Consider the following 16,233-nt stretch of genomic DNA (forward strand, 5'->3'; position numbering starts at 1 on the left):
ACTCTAAGAAATTTGTACAGGCACGCCGCGCCTCCGCGTTGTGCCATGCGTCGTGGTAGTGGAAAGTTCATAGAGCAGTTTATGACATGCGACAGCAAAATACACTGTCGTGCCGCCCCATGGGGCCGGCTGTGCAACTTTACCAGAGTAAATTGTTTTCTTCACTTTTTGATATCTAGATTCGGTCCTCGACCCCCGAACGTAATCTAGATTTAATTCCTTGGGCTTTTACTCAGACTTCAATGCGTCTAATTGTTCGATTTAGCTCCAGATTATTTTTTTAACTCGAAATCACTTCATGTAAGGCATAGAACATGTAATAAGTCAGTTAAGCTCAAACCCACGTGAAGTACAATAATTAGAGTACAAAACGCGGCTAAAACACATATTTCTAGCCTATCATCATGTATTACACAAATCATAAGAGTTTACCACTTTTGTGTTTTATGATATTTAGAAGTTCTAAATTGTCCTCTTAGTCTTAGTAGTATACTTTTAACAACCAAATTATTACTGATAGAAACAAAAAGAGAACATCTGAATACCGAGGAGAAAAGGCTGGCACCTGCCTTTTTATTATTCTTATTCCTTTCATTTCATCAGCATAAATAATTATTGTGCAGGATGTACAGATGGATTCAAAACTTCTGACTAACAATTGCAATTACAAAAAAAGCAACAAAAAAAAAAAGAAAAAAGAAAAAGAGAACCACTTCTTTCCTATTGTTTCTCTCCCACCTTCTATTTTCCAACTCTCCTTTCTCTCATATACCTACACCCCTCCTATAACTTCACATTCCTAAACTGTCCTTTCAAATCAAATGGAACTTTCAATGTATTCTTACATACTTTACAAAAACTTGTCGTTTTACTTTAACTTTGAGACCATCTCCTCGTGGAATCGAGATCATACTTCTCCAGACATTCTGGTTTTAATTGGTTTCAACTTCAAGCCCATACTTTCTGGCGAGAAAAGCTCCGGAGAGATGCTCGTCGGACTTAAGGGGCTTCTTGGGCTGACACTACACTTAGACGGCCGATAAAAGCCAAATCCCATGAGAAAGTATTCCAGTGGAATCAACATTGCATCTGGCTGCTCTTCAGTCACCATTGAACCACATGCTTGAACCTGAATAACAACACCGACATTTCATGAATAATAACACAGGCATTACATATCATCCAATGACCTTTCAATATCTAAGGAGTAAGCAGAGCATGATGAAGGGGACGCCAGTTTGGAATACCTCAACTAAGGCGCTGAATCTTCTATCTAGCTTCGAAGTCATATGGAGAGCCTCAGAATGGAAAGGAGAATTTTCTCCAACAAATATTAAAGAACGACATTGCAGTTTCCTCAAGCCTTTGGTTATGTCTGGTCTCCTGTCAGATAAATAAAAAAGTTTACTCAATCGATGTATCAAAACATGGAACTGACCATGGAAGTAGGCCCATGGCATGGAAGGAAATCCTCAGTGAAACTCCAATTCTCTAGACAAAAAGCAAATTTTAATATCCGGCACTGTGTATCACTTAGACTTGCATGCTCCATGGGAAGCTAGACTTTGAAGAATGAATTCTTTTTTATTGATAGGCGACTTGGAAGAATGATTTCTCATCCCATATGTGGTTTTTTTTTTTCATCCTATATGTGGTTGGTTGTTCCAAACTACTATTTTACCACTATAGTAGCAACCAAACGCTATTACTGAGCTGTGAGCAGGAAAACAGAGCATCCTATTAGATCAGCTTCGTAGAGAGAGAGAGAGAGAGAGCCACTCAACCCACCTACTTAAGGTGAATACTACTGCCCCCGCTCTTTTCCGCAACAAATAATGCAAATGAATGAGGAGAAAAAAGGTAAACAGCAGAATCCCCTTGAAATATCTTTTTGCTAAAGGACTTACTCATTGATAGCTTCAAGGAACCGCAATACATTTGGACTCTGTCGCTCACCTAGCAACTGCAGCACAAAAATCATACATTTTGCAGAATCAGACAAATGACTATATTGTCAAAGGTAATAATACTGTATGCAAACTTCTTTTATGCAAAGCATCATACAAGAAATACGGGAGTCTAAAAAACTAAACACTAACTCTTCGGCATGCTTGAACTACATCTGATTCTGGAACTTCAACACTGCCGCGGACTTCCTGCCACATTATTAAGCATCCAGTTGAACTCTCCACTAATTATAAGGAACTAGTATAGAAGTGGCAGAAAAGAGCAGAAAAGAACCTTGCTAAAGTACCGCAACAGCAATAACTCCTTCACCAAACTACACATGCCACAAAAGTAAAGCAGATTCGTCATCACCTGCCAATATTGCACCGTAAGATGTAAGACACTGTTTTTTCAGGTCATTTACAGGAGCAAGAATCATAGTTTACATATTCATCCTCAAAGATCTTGAGCTATTGGAGAAAACATTGAAAACACACCTTATTGCACAACCATTCTGTCCAAGATGGTGCTTGGCACAAAGGGGAAATGAGCATCAAACCCATAACCCTTCGTGTATATTTTATCTGGAAAAAATAAAGTAAAAATCTCCTCGTCAGATGACCATATCAGGTAACTATAGATAAATCAGCTAAATAGAAATAATACACACACCACAGGAAAATAACTTACAGCAAACAAGGTAAGCACATATGCTCCAGCTGTTACTCCCATACACATTACTTTACCAAGCCTGAAGAGGGAAGAAAAGGAGGAAAATCAGCTTCATCTTCTGATTAAAACAAGCTGAACTATCAGGAAGATTCTACAGAACAGCCAAGAGCACTTGATATCATAATGAAGTAAAGTGTCTGCATAAATCCGCCCTGCCCGTCGCTTAATGCAGCACAAGATATAGACTTGCAAAAATGACATACTGTTGCTAAAAGCCTATGCCGAAGAGGCACCATATTCTGAAATTATAAAACTAAGCTGATGACAAAGAGGCAAGCTCATTACAATTACCCGAAGTAATCAAGCACCTCAGCAATCTGGTCTGCCAAATCATCAACCGATAAGACTGGATCATCAAGACTCATCACAGCAGCTCCCAACTGCAAAAACTCTTGACAGATATACGGGGTAAGCAACATTGTGAGAAGAAACATTGGCCAAACAGTTCATGTTCTATTGTAGCACAATCAATGTGAGTCCAAGTGACAAACCTCATGACCAGGAGGACTTATATGGTAAATACAGAAGTTATGGAGCAGCAATGAAAAGGCTTCTGGACAAAAGAATACTCCTTGAAAACAGGACATATCTGTTCAATGACATAGATGCAGACAAAGAAATAAAATTTGGTATTAGATGGTAAACGAACCACAAAAGCATCATATATCGTCAGAGCTACTAATAATTTGAGATGTTGAAACTTCAAAAGATAGATCCTGATTCAAGTAGTCCAATAGTTTTCACCAAAACGGAGCATCTACCAGATCTATTTAAGCTGGCAGTGAAGAAGAGAGCTTGGAACAGACTAAATAATTTGATTCTTCTATTTAACATATACTTACTATTAAGAAAGAACATAAATTCATATATTCTCATGGAGGAAAACTATCACTTAAGCAATTGAAACTGTATAGATGACAATAAAGTGGCTTTACTTACAATTTAAAGCTAAGTCGGGATAGGTGATAAGAGCCGGCTTGTCCTGGTCCCCAAAAACAACAACAGAGACAGAACCACGGCCAGTTTTTACAAGGTGCTCCTGAGGGCAAAATAGCGAAAGCATGGTAAATAAGCTGGATAAGGAAAAGACATGATACTAAATAATATAACTAGATAACTCAAGGAAGGCTATAGACAACAAAGCTCCTGAGCTCTAAAGGTAATTCCATTCTTTCCACTTCCATTATTTTTAGTAGGTCCAATTTACACTCTCATTTTCTTCTCGTTTCTTTACATTTCCAATATTTGGTTTATTTGTTTAGGCAAATCATATCTAGCTTATAAAGGTTCTGCTATTTTTGTCTTACTTTTGAAATGTGCATTTTTGGTATCAGGACTCTGCTTTAGGACTTCTCTAAAATATATATGCATAACATCCTAACTTCTAGCAACATGTAAAACTGGGAGCTTCCCATAAAGTCATAAATGATAAACCGAAAATACAGCCTTTTGAGGGGTTCAAGATCCATTTTCATTTCTAGATCATTTCCGTGTGAATATTAGAGGATTAAAAATCACAAAAATTAAGTATTTTCGTAAATATTCAAACAGAGAAAACTAATTGCGCACTAAGTTAATGTGACCTAACATTGTGTGCATATTAGGGGCAAGGAGTAGATTTTGGAGTCACTTGATGGCTTTCTAATCTTTGAAAGTAATTTCTGAATGAAAATAGGTTAGGAGCCTTAAGAAAGACTGACAAAGAGTCGTGTAGAATTCATACGTTTAGAGCAGGTCATAATTTTGCACTTTTTTAAAAATTAAAACTGGAATATCATAAGCATATTTCAAACAAGTACGAAAACAAACAAACAGACCTTATGAACTAGGTTCAAAAATGCATATTTGGAAAACGTAGGACATCAAACCTCAGGAATCTTGTAAACTAGATACCATGATCCATATTTCCGAAAAGATTAGGACAAAAAAGCATGATCGCTATAAGCTAGCTACCAAATAAGCAATACTGCCATGTTTTGCATCCCAACTGAAACTTTTAGGGATCAAGGTAGTTAAAAGCAAAAAGCACGTAAAAGCGCCAAAGTTTGTTGAACTTTAAGTGAAACGCGAAATTAAAGCCCGCTAATGAAGAAAAAATAAATAAAACATTTAAACACTATTTATGTAATGCAACAAAAAATAACTACAAACACCAAAAAAAAACTATTTGAACAAAAGAACTGAAATAACAATGATTAAGCAGAATATATGAAGTAAAAATTATATCAATAAAGTAAAAAACCCAATTTATTCTTTTTAGATGAAAACATGTAGTTCTATATTTTTGGAGCTAGTCATTTTATACTAACATTAAATTTCCTATTCCTAATAACTAAAAGTTCATTTGTAATATTGTTTCTACAATTAAATTATAAGTTTACCAACTATATCCGTTGTCAAGTACTGTTCTCTTAAAGACATAGCCCACGGGTGATGAGGCACACGCCTTAGCACTTTAGCGCCTACACTACAGCTACTTTACCAAGGTGTAGCGCACAACCTAGCTTTAAATGAGCTTCATTGCTTAACCACACCTCAAATGAAACTTTATCAACACTAAGAAGATGGAAAGGCTCATGTTAGAAAAAATGAAGCATATTTTTGCATTGCAATGGAGTTCCCCATGTGCAACGATCCTTGAAGAAGTAAACCTAGAAATGGTTCGCAATAACTTATTCCCTTTATAAATGAATTGACAGTCAAACCGCCTTTTTGGATTTCATTATTCTTCATGATAATCAACATTGGTATTAATAACCAAAAACAAAGGGTTGCTCATTGAATGACTGTTAATTGCTTAACTTGAGATAAAGCACCCAAATATTTGACAGAAGAAAATTTAAAATCCCATGCGTTAAACCAAGCCAGTTATCATATTGCTTCCAGAAGAAAGAAGCAATCCAGCAGCTAAAAACAACCCTCAACTGAGAAAGGAAACTGAAATTTGAAACTCTAACGAGCCATATAAAACGAGACCTTTAATAGCAAAAATTCCTAATTACAGAAGCCTACATATATATACATATATAGATGTCCATGATATAAATTCAGAGTGAAATAGCAAAATTAAGAAACATACCTAGTCACATTAAGGTAAAAAAAACATTGCAACAACAAAATTTAAAAAGAAAAAGTGAAAAAAAACATTTGCTCAATCCACACGCTAAAGCAAATGAAACGAAATTAATAAAATGTAGCTTAATCAATCTCCCTTCGCAACTCAAAGTTAGGTGAAAATTAGTCATGAAACATTTGAAAAAAATAGGAAGTAATCTGACAAAGAAAAATGCTATCATTCCAATATATTTGAGGTCGAAAGGAACATTTTAAACTCAACGATAAGAAATTAATTACACACCAAAAGCATTAAGAAGAGGAAAAAAAACATTTACCAATATCATCCTAAAACACCGCATTTATTAATCAATGAGCGTATAAAAGTGTATATATACGTATGCTGAAAATGATTACAAAAATGCGAGTGTCGGTGAGGGAAAATGTGAGGGAAAATGAACCTTTCCGGCGACGGAGATTGTTTCCATATCCACCGAAACGGAGTCGCTCGAATCCCCCATTGGCCGCAGCTCTCTCTTCTCTCTCTCCTTTTACGACTTTCTCTCTCTAACTATCTCACTTTCTCTTTCTCTCTCTAAAACTCTCTCTTTCTCTTCACCTTGGAGAAAGCATTGGATTTAGGATCACTTGCTTATATATCAATCTTTCTCCCTCTGTTAAAAAAATATAGTTTTTGTATATATCTATAATAATAACGCCTTTCCTATTTTTCATTTCAAATGAAATTAAATAAATTACGCAATAATTATAGTCATGTTTTTGTTTTTGTTTTTGTTTTGAGAGACGTCATTTTCGGTCACCGAGTTAACTCAGAAGGTTCACTGGGTCACCGACGGGTTAGTTGGCTTTTTTATAGTTCTGGAACTCACGAGTGCTCGCTCCGTACCGACGCGTTAACCAGAGTGCATGGTTAAATGTTAACTATAGTTAGAGACCGACAGAATTTGAGTTTAAATTACTTAAATAACCCTCATTGGTCTGATGTCAATATCATTTGAGAGCGGCTGATATTTCATAACAGTGGAAGAGAAGAACCATTTAATGGAAAAATCCTATTCACACTACATTAAGTAACTGATTTAAGATGCATGTGTTTTTATTTACACAAATACTTTGTGTGTCAAATAATGATCATAAGACGTGTCATTTATATAAGTGTTTTTTTATTTAATTATGGTTAAATAATTGTAGTCTTAGTTTGTAGTTTGTATCGAGCTGGCGAGCTCTTAAAATTAAAATGTTAAGTTGGTACAAACATTGAATACGGATTAGTTTTTTGTGCGATACTTATTAAATCCTAAATTTTGATCTATTTTTTATGCAATATATTGAATTTAATAAAACGTATTACATTGGTAACCTAAGAAACTGGTTAATTAGATTCATTATTTTTGTCATCGGCAACTTGGTAACTTGGTAACAAAAGGAACATTCCTAATATAGGAACATGAAGAAAAGCTAATATTATCGAGACAAATTTCCCGAGAGAGACCTATAATTAGAGGCGTAATTAGAATTTAAAGTTTATGGTTTCGAAATTCTAATTTTTCGAAGTGTTTGGAATCTAAATTAATCGAAGTTTTTGGAATCTAAATTAATGTACATATTTAATAGATTTCTTTAGACAAATACAAGGTTTAAAGTAAAATTAACCCTACTCGGTACACTAGCTCTGCTGCTGCATATAATACGAGCTATGTTTTGTACTCGTGTAAGAAAATATTTATACTTTTCAATTAAGTTGACCTTCAATAGCAAGTAATATTTTATATAATTTGATATCGTAAAAATTCTTCCCACAAAAAACTTTACGTACTTATCCAGGACAAATGAGATCTTCGATCCGCATACCTAGAAATAGCTCAAATAAAGAAGAGTTTGGTCTAATTTAAATTCAGTTACGGTCCGGCTACCTGCCTCTAAGTCCGAAAATGATGTCGGGCGAGGGTGCCAATATATCCCTTGTGAATGGCTTGGAAGAAGAAAATAGAATAGAAATAATTGCGTTCATCGTAATAGATGTACTTTCATGCTAGTTCTTGCTCCTGCATGAAAGTTCCATCAACATTGTATGTACATAATATTATTTATAATTTCCCTTTAATAGGCGAAGATTTAGCTTAACATAAAGTCTTTTGACTAGTCACTAATTAGGAAGGGCTTGATATGACTAGGTTAACTTTTTAACTCTGGCTTTTTTATTCTTTAACAAAACAAACAAAAGAAAAGAAGATTAGTAGGGACCTGAAGTGTTTGTTTTATGTTTTTCAGAAATAAACATAAACAAAAAAAAAAAGGAAAAAAGTTAGGTTTTGTGTTATTATTAAGCTAAACAAACGTACAGTCACACACTTTTGAGTGGGCTCCACTCACAGCTTGGACTGTGAGGCCCAATTTATTGATTCCTTCAGCAAAATCCCATTACTGCAACGCGTTTCTTACGCTCTCTTTTCCCCTTAATTGCTCCAAGCCTTTTTTGAGTAGAGAATCTATTTTCCTTTTCTCCTTTTCATTTTCATTTTGTTTCGTGAAAAGATAATCTGTATGCACACACTAGATAATATTACTATCTAGTTGGTTTTTTAAACCTTAGTTCTTGGAAAATTTTCTTCAAAAGATTTGAGAAAAGGTCAATAAAGAATGAGCTCCTTTTTATTTCTTTAATTGCTTTCAGTGCTGGTGTATATAATCGAAACGACGACTCTTCTTACCCATAGCTATCACTTCTACAAGTTCATCACTCATTGTTCCGCCATCCGTTAATTCAGCACAAAATTGCTTATAATTTTTCTCTAAGCTAAAAGGGTGGACTTCACGATATTTAACCCTTTCGAAGAGATAGATTTGAACCCTTACTTGGTCTAGCTGCCCCTCTTCATATTTTATTTCTCAGCATTTTCATAGACTTGTTTCTAAATTTTATTATATACACAAAGTAGGGGTACTTATTCGTTATCGGCCTTTACTAAAATTGCATTTTCTACTGTAAAGTCGGTTTGTTCGTTATTTGTATGTATCAGACCATAATGAATAGGCGAAATACATAAACCGCCCCTTGAAGTTGTCCTCAACGGCCAGCTGAACACCTCAATTGACCCTTTTATCATTTAGACACTTCAAGTGATTGTTAAGTGAATCAAATAGACACCCGAGTGCAACAAACCAAATACGTGAGTTACACTTGCCAATGATGTTTCAAATGAGTCAATCAGTGAACGTCACGTGTAATTATAATTAAAACTTAACACTTATAATTTAAAAAAATGAATTTAAAGGAGAAATAAACGTTTCCCCTAAAGCAACCCCCCCCCCCCCCACTTCATCTTCTTCCTTCCAGAACCAAAACCAGCGCTACCCCAACCCCATTCATCTTCTTCCTTCTGCCCTTCTTCTGCATTTCCTTCCCCTTTTCCCTAATCCACTCTCCATCCAACTAATTAAACACATATCTTCTCATCCCAAAAGTAGCTTCAGTTAGGTTTAATGAATATTAGTTCACTAAAATACCCACCCATTCCAAAAGTAGCAGAACCGGGGACTGGGTAGCGAAAAACTGAAGGCGAAGGAGAGAGGGCCGGCGAAGACGAATGAGAAGAGAAATATCGAAGATGGACGATCTAAAATTTGGGTTCTACAAATTGATGTTGTTTGAGAATGAAAATCGGTGGGTGTTATTTTTGATATTTGGATTGTTGTGTTAATACTGATTTGAGCGAATTTTATTGAAGAAACAGAATTTCACCATTATTGAAACTAAAGCTTTTGTTTCTCTAATTTATTATTTTTGGTGCAAAATTATCGTTTGATTCAAATAATTGATTGGTGTTTGTGTGTTTCTGTTGGAATGAAGGTATTGTTAGATGAAAGAGGGTGTTTATCTAGTGGAGATTTGGTGGTTTTTCGCAACTATTGTTGCTGCTATTTTGCTGTTTTTTTCGGCTAGCTCAGGATTTGTTTTGGCGTGACGGATATAGGCGAAGCTCTGGAGGTTATGGGCAGTAAGTTTTTTGATGAAAGACGATATTTCTTTTAGTGATTTAAGGTGGCTTAGTTGGAGCTTTAGTGACTGATTTTCATGGAAGCTATGGTGGTTTGCACTTGAAAGAAGAAGAGAGGCTAAGCTGAGTATTTCATGTTTTTTCTTTTTAAAAAAAAACTTAGGCTGCAAAAAAATGTATCACGCGCTCAAAATTTGGTTAGCAATCACGCATATGCCACATCAGCGACATGTGTTTACTTGATCTGAGTTATAGTCACTTGAAGTGTCTAAATGATAAAGGGGTTCGTTAAGGGTTCAGCTGGTTGTTGAGGACAACTTCAAGGGGTCGTTTATGTATTTCGTCTAATGAATAGTGAATCTAATAGAATGAAATCCCCTATTATTTGCATATTTCATTAGCAGTATCATTATCGATAGTCAGATAACTTCAATTTTGACACATTTAAAGTAAGATTTTTTAAAGCGGAATTTTGCTGTTCTTATTGACTCAAAGGGGCTATGATATTTTTTCCTCCGCGATCAACTTGTAAAGAAATCCAAACAGAAACTATTGATGACTCTACGTTAGCTCTAAGAAAGGAGACCACTTAAAAATGCTTATCGGATAAGAAAAGATATACCACATAAAGCACAACCAAGTTCATGTTTGAATGAGAAGGCTAAATCATTACCTTATTTGAGGGAGATGCCATGAAAATTTGGGTTCTGTATGGCTTCCTGGGATCGCAAGACCTTCCTTCAGCCTTGAAAATATGATGTTTTAGCGCGAATAAAACCATTTCTCAAAATAATATCTTGAATGCTACCTATAGTTTTCACACTTAGCATGATTATCTATTGCTTCATTTCCTTCTCTTTTTTAAATATGTAACATTTAAATACAAGTGTCGAAAATTTAGCTGAATGGAGAACGAAGAATTATGAATAATAAAAAATTTAAATATTAAAATACAATTTGATCAACTTGCGCACACCTCAACTATTTCATCATGTGTCTACTAAAATAATCTTTATCGATAAACTTCTTCTTTTTTAATAGTATTGAACCTTAACTTCATTATGTAATAATTTTTCTACTTTTCTAGTAAATTCCTTATGTCCACATAAATTAAAAGGAGTGGGCACTTCATTTTTATACTTCGTTTGAAATCAACTACTGGGAATGGAAATCAGTAAAAGAAAATAATATATTTAAACATATACATTATGCAAATAAAAATACCCAATTCTTGTGAGTCAAATAATGATACCAAATACTATTGGCAATTGGTTGTTGACCCGTGCTATTAAGAAAAAATATTACTTAACTAAAAATGATATGCTCGATCAAAATCTTAACAGAAACGTCTGACTCCATCTTTTACTGAATTTTAATCATATTACAACAAATAAAAGGAAAAATATGGTCTTGATTACATATATCCTTGACAATCTCTTTGTAAATCAAATTATTTTTCTGAAAACTAACACCGATTCCCCCCCCCCCCCCCCAAAACATTAAAAAATAAAATTAATTAATCAAAAAATATAATTTCTTTAAAAATAATTTTCTAAACTTTTTCAAAAGTTAAATAAAACAAAATCCTGATGTCAGGCTCGTCCTAGTTGGATAACACCCCCAAATACTTTACAAATAAAAACGACTGGGAATATCGAATTTTGTAGAATTGATGAGATTATAGCCATTCAATTTGGAATATTATACGGCTTTGCACTGAACAAGGTCCACTTCTTGTATGTTTGGCAGAAGCGGAGACAGAATTTCAAGCTTATAGGTTTAGAATTCTAATCTTTTTTAAGATATTGGGTTCTAAAGTAATAATTTTTACATATTTAACGAAAATTTTAAGACAAATACATTATTTAAACCAAATCTACTGAGTTCGGCCGAACCCATAGCTAACATTGTGGCGTCGCCTCTGATGTTTGGTATGTGTAATTACGAGCTAGAAGGTTAATTATGGGTTCAGCTACTCAGTAGCTTAATTTAGTTAAATTTTGTATGTGTATTAATAAATTTCATTAAAATATGGATAAAAATTAAATTTAAAACTCAATTACTAACCCTTAATGTTGCTATTCTAAAATTTCTAACTCATAAAAAAATTCATATCCTGATTTCGCCTGTAAGCATTGCCATCAGCTTGTCCTCATAAAATCCACATTTTCACACACGTCTATCTCAGTTAAAATAATCATTTTCAACAAACAGATTTTAAACATGTTTTTTTCTCTTTTCTGGTAAGAAGTTGCTAGCTTAGCAAATGTTTTTGACATGTTAATTCCATGAAAGCACTTTTTTATCAAATTCCCTGAAACATGATGATTTCTGCTTTCTTGCTATTCACTTCAATGATGTAAATAATATCTCATCTCAACATCCTTTCTTTCAATTTGAAGTTCTTATTATATTCTGGAGTTTAAATCAATAGATACGAATTATTAAATTTGGGCAAAAATCACTTTTAGCACACGGCCAAAATTATTTACATGTAGCCGCAAAAACATACAAAATTTAAGTCTATTTTATATATACAGGTTTGATGGATAGGTCGAGGCCTTGGCCCGACCATGATACAGTTCAGCTATCGCTAGAGGCTTGTAGACGAGTCCTCTATATTTTGTGTGTATATATATATGTAGAGAGAGACGATATTTTTAGATGATTCAGAATATGGCCTCATCGGCCTAAGTTGAGGATTACCCTCCAGAGTTTATAGTTACAGAGCGGTATGCTCAGACAAAATATGCACGGGGTGCCGGCCACGCCTCCCCATGTTTGGGCGTGATAAACTATATGTGTGTGTACCAAAAAAAAAATTGGCTATTATTTTCAGAGTGGCTATACAATATCATTTTCCTAATTATTATTACACTCACCTGCTACTTAATTGTGACAATTGACGCTGACTTAACGTGAATATATATTAGAAAAAGGTAACTCGAGTTATATAAATGGTTTAAACCAACAATATTGACTGCATATAAAATCTAAGTGTTGAAGTTTGGCAAAATGCCAAAGTCCCACGTCGGTTGGGAGTTGAGTTTGGGAGGGATTTTCCCCCTATAAAAGAAGGCCTAATGTTTAGGATTTAAACACACCTCTCATTTGTCTTCTCATCCGTTTAAGGCATTTGTATCTTCTCTCTTTAGTATTATTTCACTTGTATTTTTGGAGTGGAATAAAATATTGGTTGTGTCCGAGGAGTAGGCAAAATTAGCCGAACCTCGTAAATTCTGGTGTTCCCTTTATTGTTGCTTTATTGTCTTATTTATTATTTGGTGGTTGTCATAATTTTTGGTATAGTAGTTGTGACTTATTCACACTATATACATTTGGCTTCCGCAACAATTGGTATCAGAGCCAAGGTACTGTCTAAGTATGCTCTGTGGTTGCAGCATAGTCTGATCTTCCATATCAGAAAAGATTTATCTTGGTAACTGAGTCAAGGTTCTGTCTGAGTATGCTCTGTGGTTGTAGCTTAGTCTGATCTTCTACATCAGAAAGGAAATAATCTTGATTTGTGTCGTCAGCTATTAAATAATATTTGTGTCAAATATGGGAGACAATAAACAAGAAGAATCTACATCAAGTGTCAACAATACGTCATCATTGGCATCTTCGCTTATGACAAGAATTGTGTCAAATGCGAAATTTGCGGTAGAAATTTTTGACAGGTCCGGACATTTTGGGATGTGGCAAGGCGAGGTTCTAGATATCCTTTTTCAACAAGGGCTAGATCTGGCCATTGAAGAAAAGAAACCAGATGTTATTGGAGAAGAAGATTGGAGAATTATCAACCGTGTTGCTTGCGATACCATTCGATCCTACCTTGCTAGAGAGCAGAAATATCCATACACAAAGGAAACTTCTGCAAGTAAATTATGGAAAGCACTGGAGGATAAATTTTTGAAGAAAAACAGTCAAAATAAATTGTACATGAAGAAGAGACTGTTTAACTTCACCTATGTTCCTGGTACCACGATGAATGAACATATCACCAGTTTCAATAAGTTGGTCACAGATTTGCAAAATATGGATACAACTTATGATGATGGTGACTTGGCCTTGATGTTGTTGGCGTCACTTCCTGATGAGTACGAGCACCTTGAAACTACTCTACTTCATGGAAATGACGAAGTTTCTCTCAGAGAAGTTTGTTCGGCTTTGTAAAGCTATGAACAAAGAAAGCGAGAAAAACAGAAGGGCGGAGAAGGAGAAGCATTGTTTGTGAGGGGTCGTCCTCAAAATCAAACGAGAACAAAGAAGGGAAGATCCAAGTCAAGATCCAGACCCAGCAAAGATGAATGTGCCTTTTGTCGAGAAAAAGGGCACTGGAAGAAAGACTGTCCGAAGTTGAAGAATAAGGCCAAATATAATAATGGAAAGGCCATTATGGATTCAAATGTAGCTGATTGTGATGATTCAGACTTCTCATTAGTTACAACAGAGTCATCAACATCATCAGACATATGGTTGATGGACTCGGCTTGTAGCTATCATATATGTCCTAACAGGGACTGGTTCGTGGATTTTCAAGAAGGAGAATATGGAATCATTCACACAGCGGATAACAGCCCTCTTACCTCATATGGGATTGGTTCAATACGATTAAGGAACCACGATGGAATGATCAGAACATTAACAAATGTTCGATATGTACCAGACTTGAAGAAGAATCTCATCTCTGTGGAAGCCCTTGAATCAAAAGGGTTCAAAATCATTGCAGAAAATGGAGTGATGAGAGTATGCTCAGGTGCACTAGTGGTAATGAAGGCTAATCGGAAGAACAATAATATGTACTGCTATCGTGGTAGTACAGTTATTGGGACAGCGACAGTGACATCCAGTGACGACAAAGAGGCAGAAGCAACCAAGCTATGGCCCATGTGCTTGGGACATGCTGGAGGAAAATCCTTGAAAACTCTATCAGATCAAGGATTGTTAAAAGGAGTCAAGGCTTGCAACTTGGAGTTTTGTGAGCATTGTGTTAAAGGGAAACAGACAAGGGTTAAATTTGGTACAACGATCCATAATACTAAAGACATTTTGGATTATGTACACTCTGATGTTTGGGGTCCTTCCAAAACACCTTCATTGGGTGGGAAGCACTATTTTGTAACCTTTGTTGATGATTTTTCCCGAAGAGTATGGGTGTATACAATGAAGAGCAAAGATGAAGTGTTGGGAATTTTTCTCAAATGGAAGACGATGGTGGAGAATCAAACAGGCAAGAGGATCAAGTGTATTCGCACAGACAATGGAGGTGAATACAAAAATGATCATTTCAATAAGGCCTGTGAAAATGATGGCATCGTCCGACACTTCACTATTAGACATACACCACAACAGAATGGAGTGGCAGAACGTATGAATCGGACCTTGCTGGAGAAGGTACGGTGTATATTGTCCAATGCTGGCTTGGGCAAAGAATTTTGGGCTGAGGCAGTTACATATGCATGCCACCTCATTAATCGCTTACCATCTGCTGCTATTGATGGCAAGACACCATTTGAAAAATGGTATGGAAAGTCTGCTGTAGATTATCACTCTTTGCACGTGTTTGGCTCAACTGCATATTATCATGTGACAGAGTCAAAATTGGATCCAAGGGTAAAGAAGGCTATTTTTATTGGAATTACTTCTGGAGTCAAAGGATATCGCTTATGGTGTCCTATGACAAATAAAGTAATATTCAGCGGGGATGTTACCTTTGATGAATCTGCTATGGTAAATAAGGTAACAGAAGATACCAAACAAAATGAAGGTGCTTCTAAGCAGGTGAAGTTTGAGGGAAATTTTATTTTTCCTACACAAGAAGCAGAAGAGGAAACAAATGAAGATTACCCTCTGGAAGGAGAGCCAGTAGAGGAGATTCCAACTCAGGAACCTCAACAACAACTTGAATCAATAGCAACCAGCAGGCCAAAAAGAATAATAACGAAACCTGTTCGTCTCATAGAGACGGTTGCTTGTGCAACCTCAATTGTAGTTGATGATGTTCCTACTACTTATAAAGACGCTATCCAAAGTTCAGAAGAAGATAAGTGGAGGATTGCCATGAATGATGAAATACAATCCCTTCATCAGAATCATACATGGAGATTGGCCAATCTCCCGAAGGGAAAGAAAGCAATTGGGTGCAAATGGGTATTTGCAAAGAAGGAAGGATTTCCTAACCAAGTAGATGTTCGCTACAAAGCAAGATTGGTGGCCAAAGGATATGCTCAAAAGGAAGGAATTGATTACAATGAAGTGTTTTCTCCAGTTGTAAAACATTCCTCCATTAGAATTATGTTGGCTTTGGTAGCACAATTGGATTTGGAACTAGTTCAGATGGATGTAAAAACTGCGTTTTTACATGGAAACTTGGAGGAGGAAATCTACATGACTCAGCCAGAAGGATTCAAAGTTGTTGGAAAAGAAAATATGGTATGCAAACTTGAAAAATCATTGTACGGATTGAAACAATCTTCTA

At 35.5% G+C, this 16,233-nt stretch overlaps 1 protein-coding gene and 1 long non-coding RNA gene across 2 annotated transcripts; one reads left to right on the forward strand and one right to left on the reverse strand.

Moving 5' to 3' along the window:
- Nucleotides 1–544: 544 nt before the first annotated feature.
- Nucleotides 545–6,494, reverse strand: LOC107827060 (protein NDL2). Its single transcript, XM_016654123.2, has 11 exons — nt 6,195–6,494; nt 3,619–3,718; nt 3,171–3,268; nt 2,971–3,059; nt 2,638–2,698; nt 2,445–2,531; nt 2,242–2,319; nt 2,100–2,156; nt 1,908–1,963; nt 1,248–1,383; nt 545–1,129 (listed from the first exon to the last, which is right to left on the reverse strand). Exons 1-11 carry the CDS (start codon nt 6,252–6,254, stop codon nt 908–910), a joined length of 1,044 nt encoding a protein of 347 aa, XP_016509609.1. The 5' UTR covers nt 6,255–6,494; the 3' UTR covers nt 545–907.
- Nucleotides 6,495–8,147: 1,653 nt separating this feature from the next.
- On the forward strand, nt 8,148–10,142 carry LOC107827061 (uncharacterized). Its single transcript, XR_001657415.2, has 2 exons — nt 8,148–9,418; nt 9,605–10,142. It is a non-coding gene; the product is annotated as an uncharacterized LOC107827061 (long non-coding RNA).
- The last annotated feature ends 6,091 nt before the right edge of the window (nt 10,143–16,233 follow it).

The sequence above is a fragment of the Nicotiana tabacum genome, chromosome 1, assembly GCF_000715075.1.
Source record: "Nicotiana tabacum cultivar K326 chromosome 1, ASM71507v2, whole genome shotgun sequence".
Taxonomy (NCBI): domain Eukaryota; kingdom Viridiplantae; phylum Streptophyta; class Magnoliopsida; order Solanales; family Solanaceae; genus Nicotiana; species Nicotiana tabacum.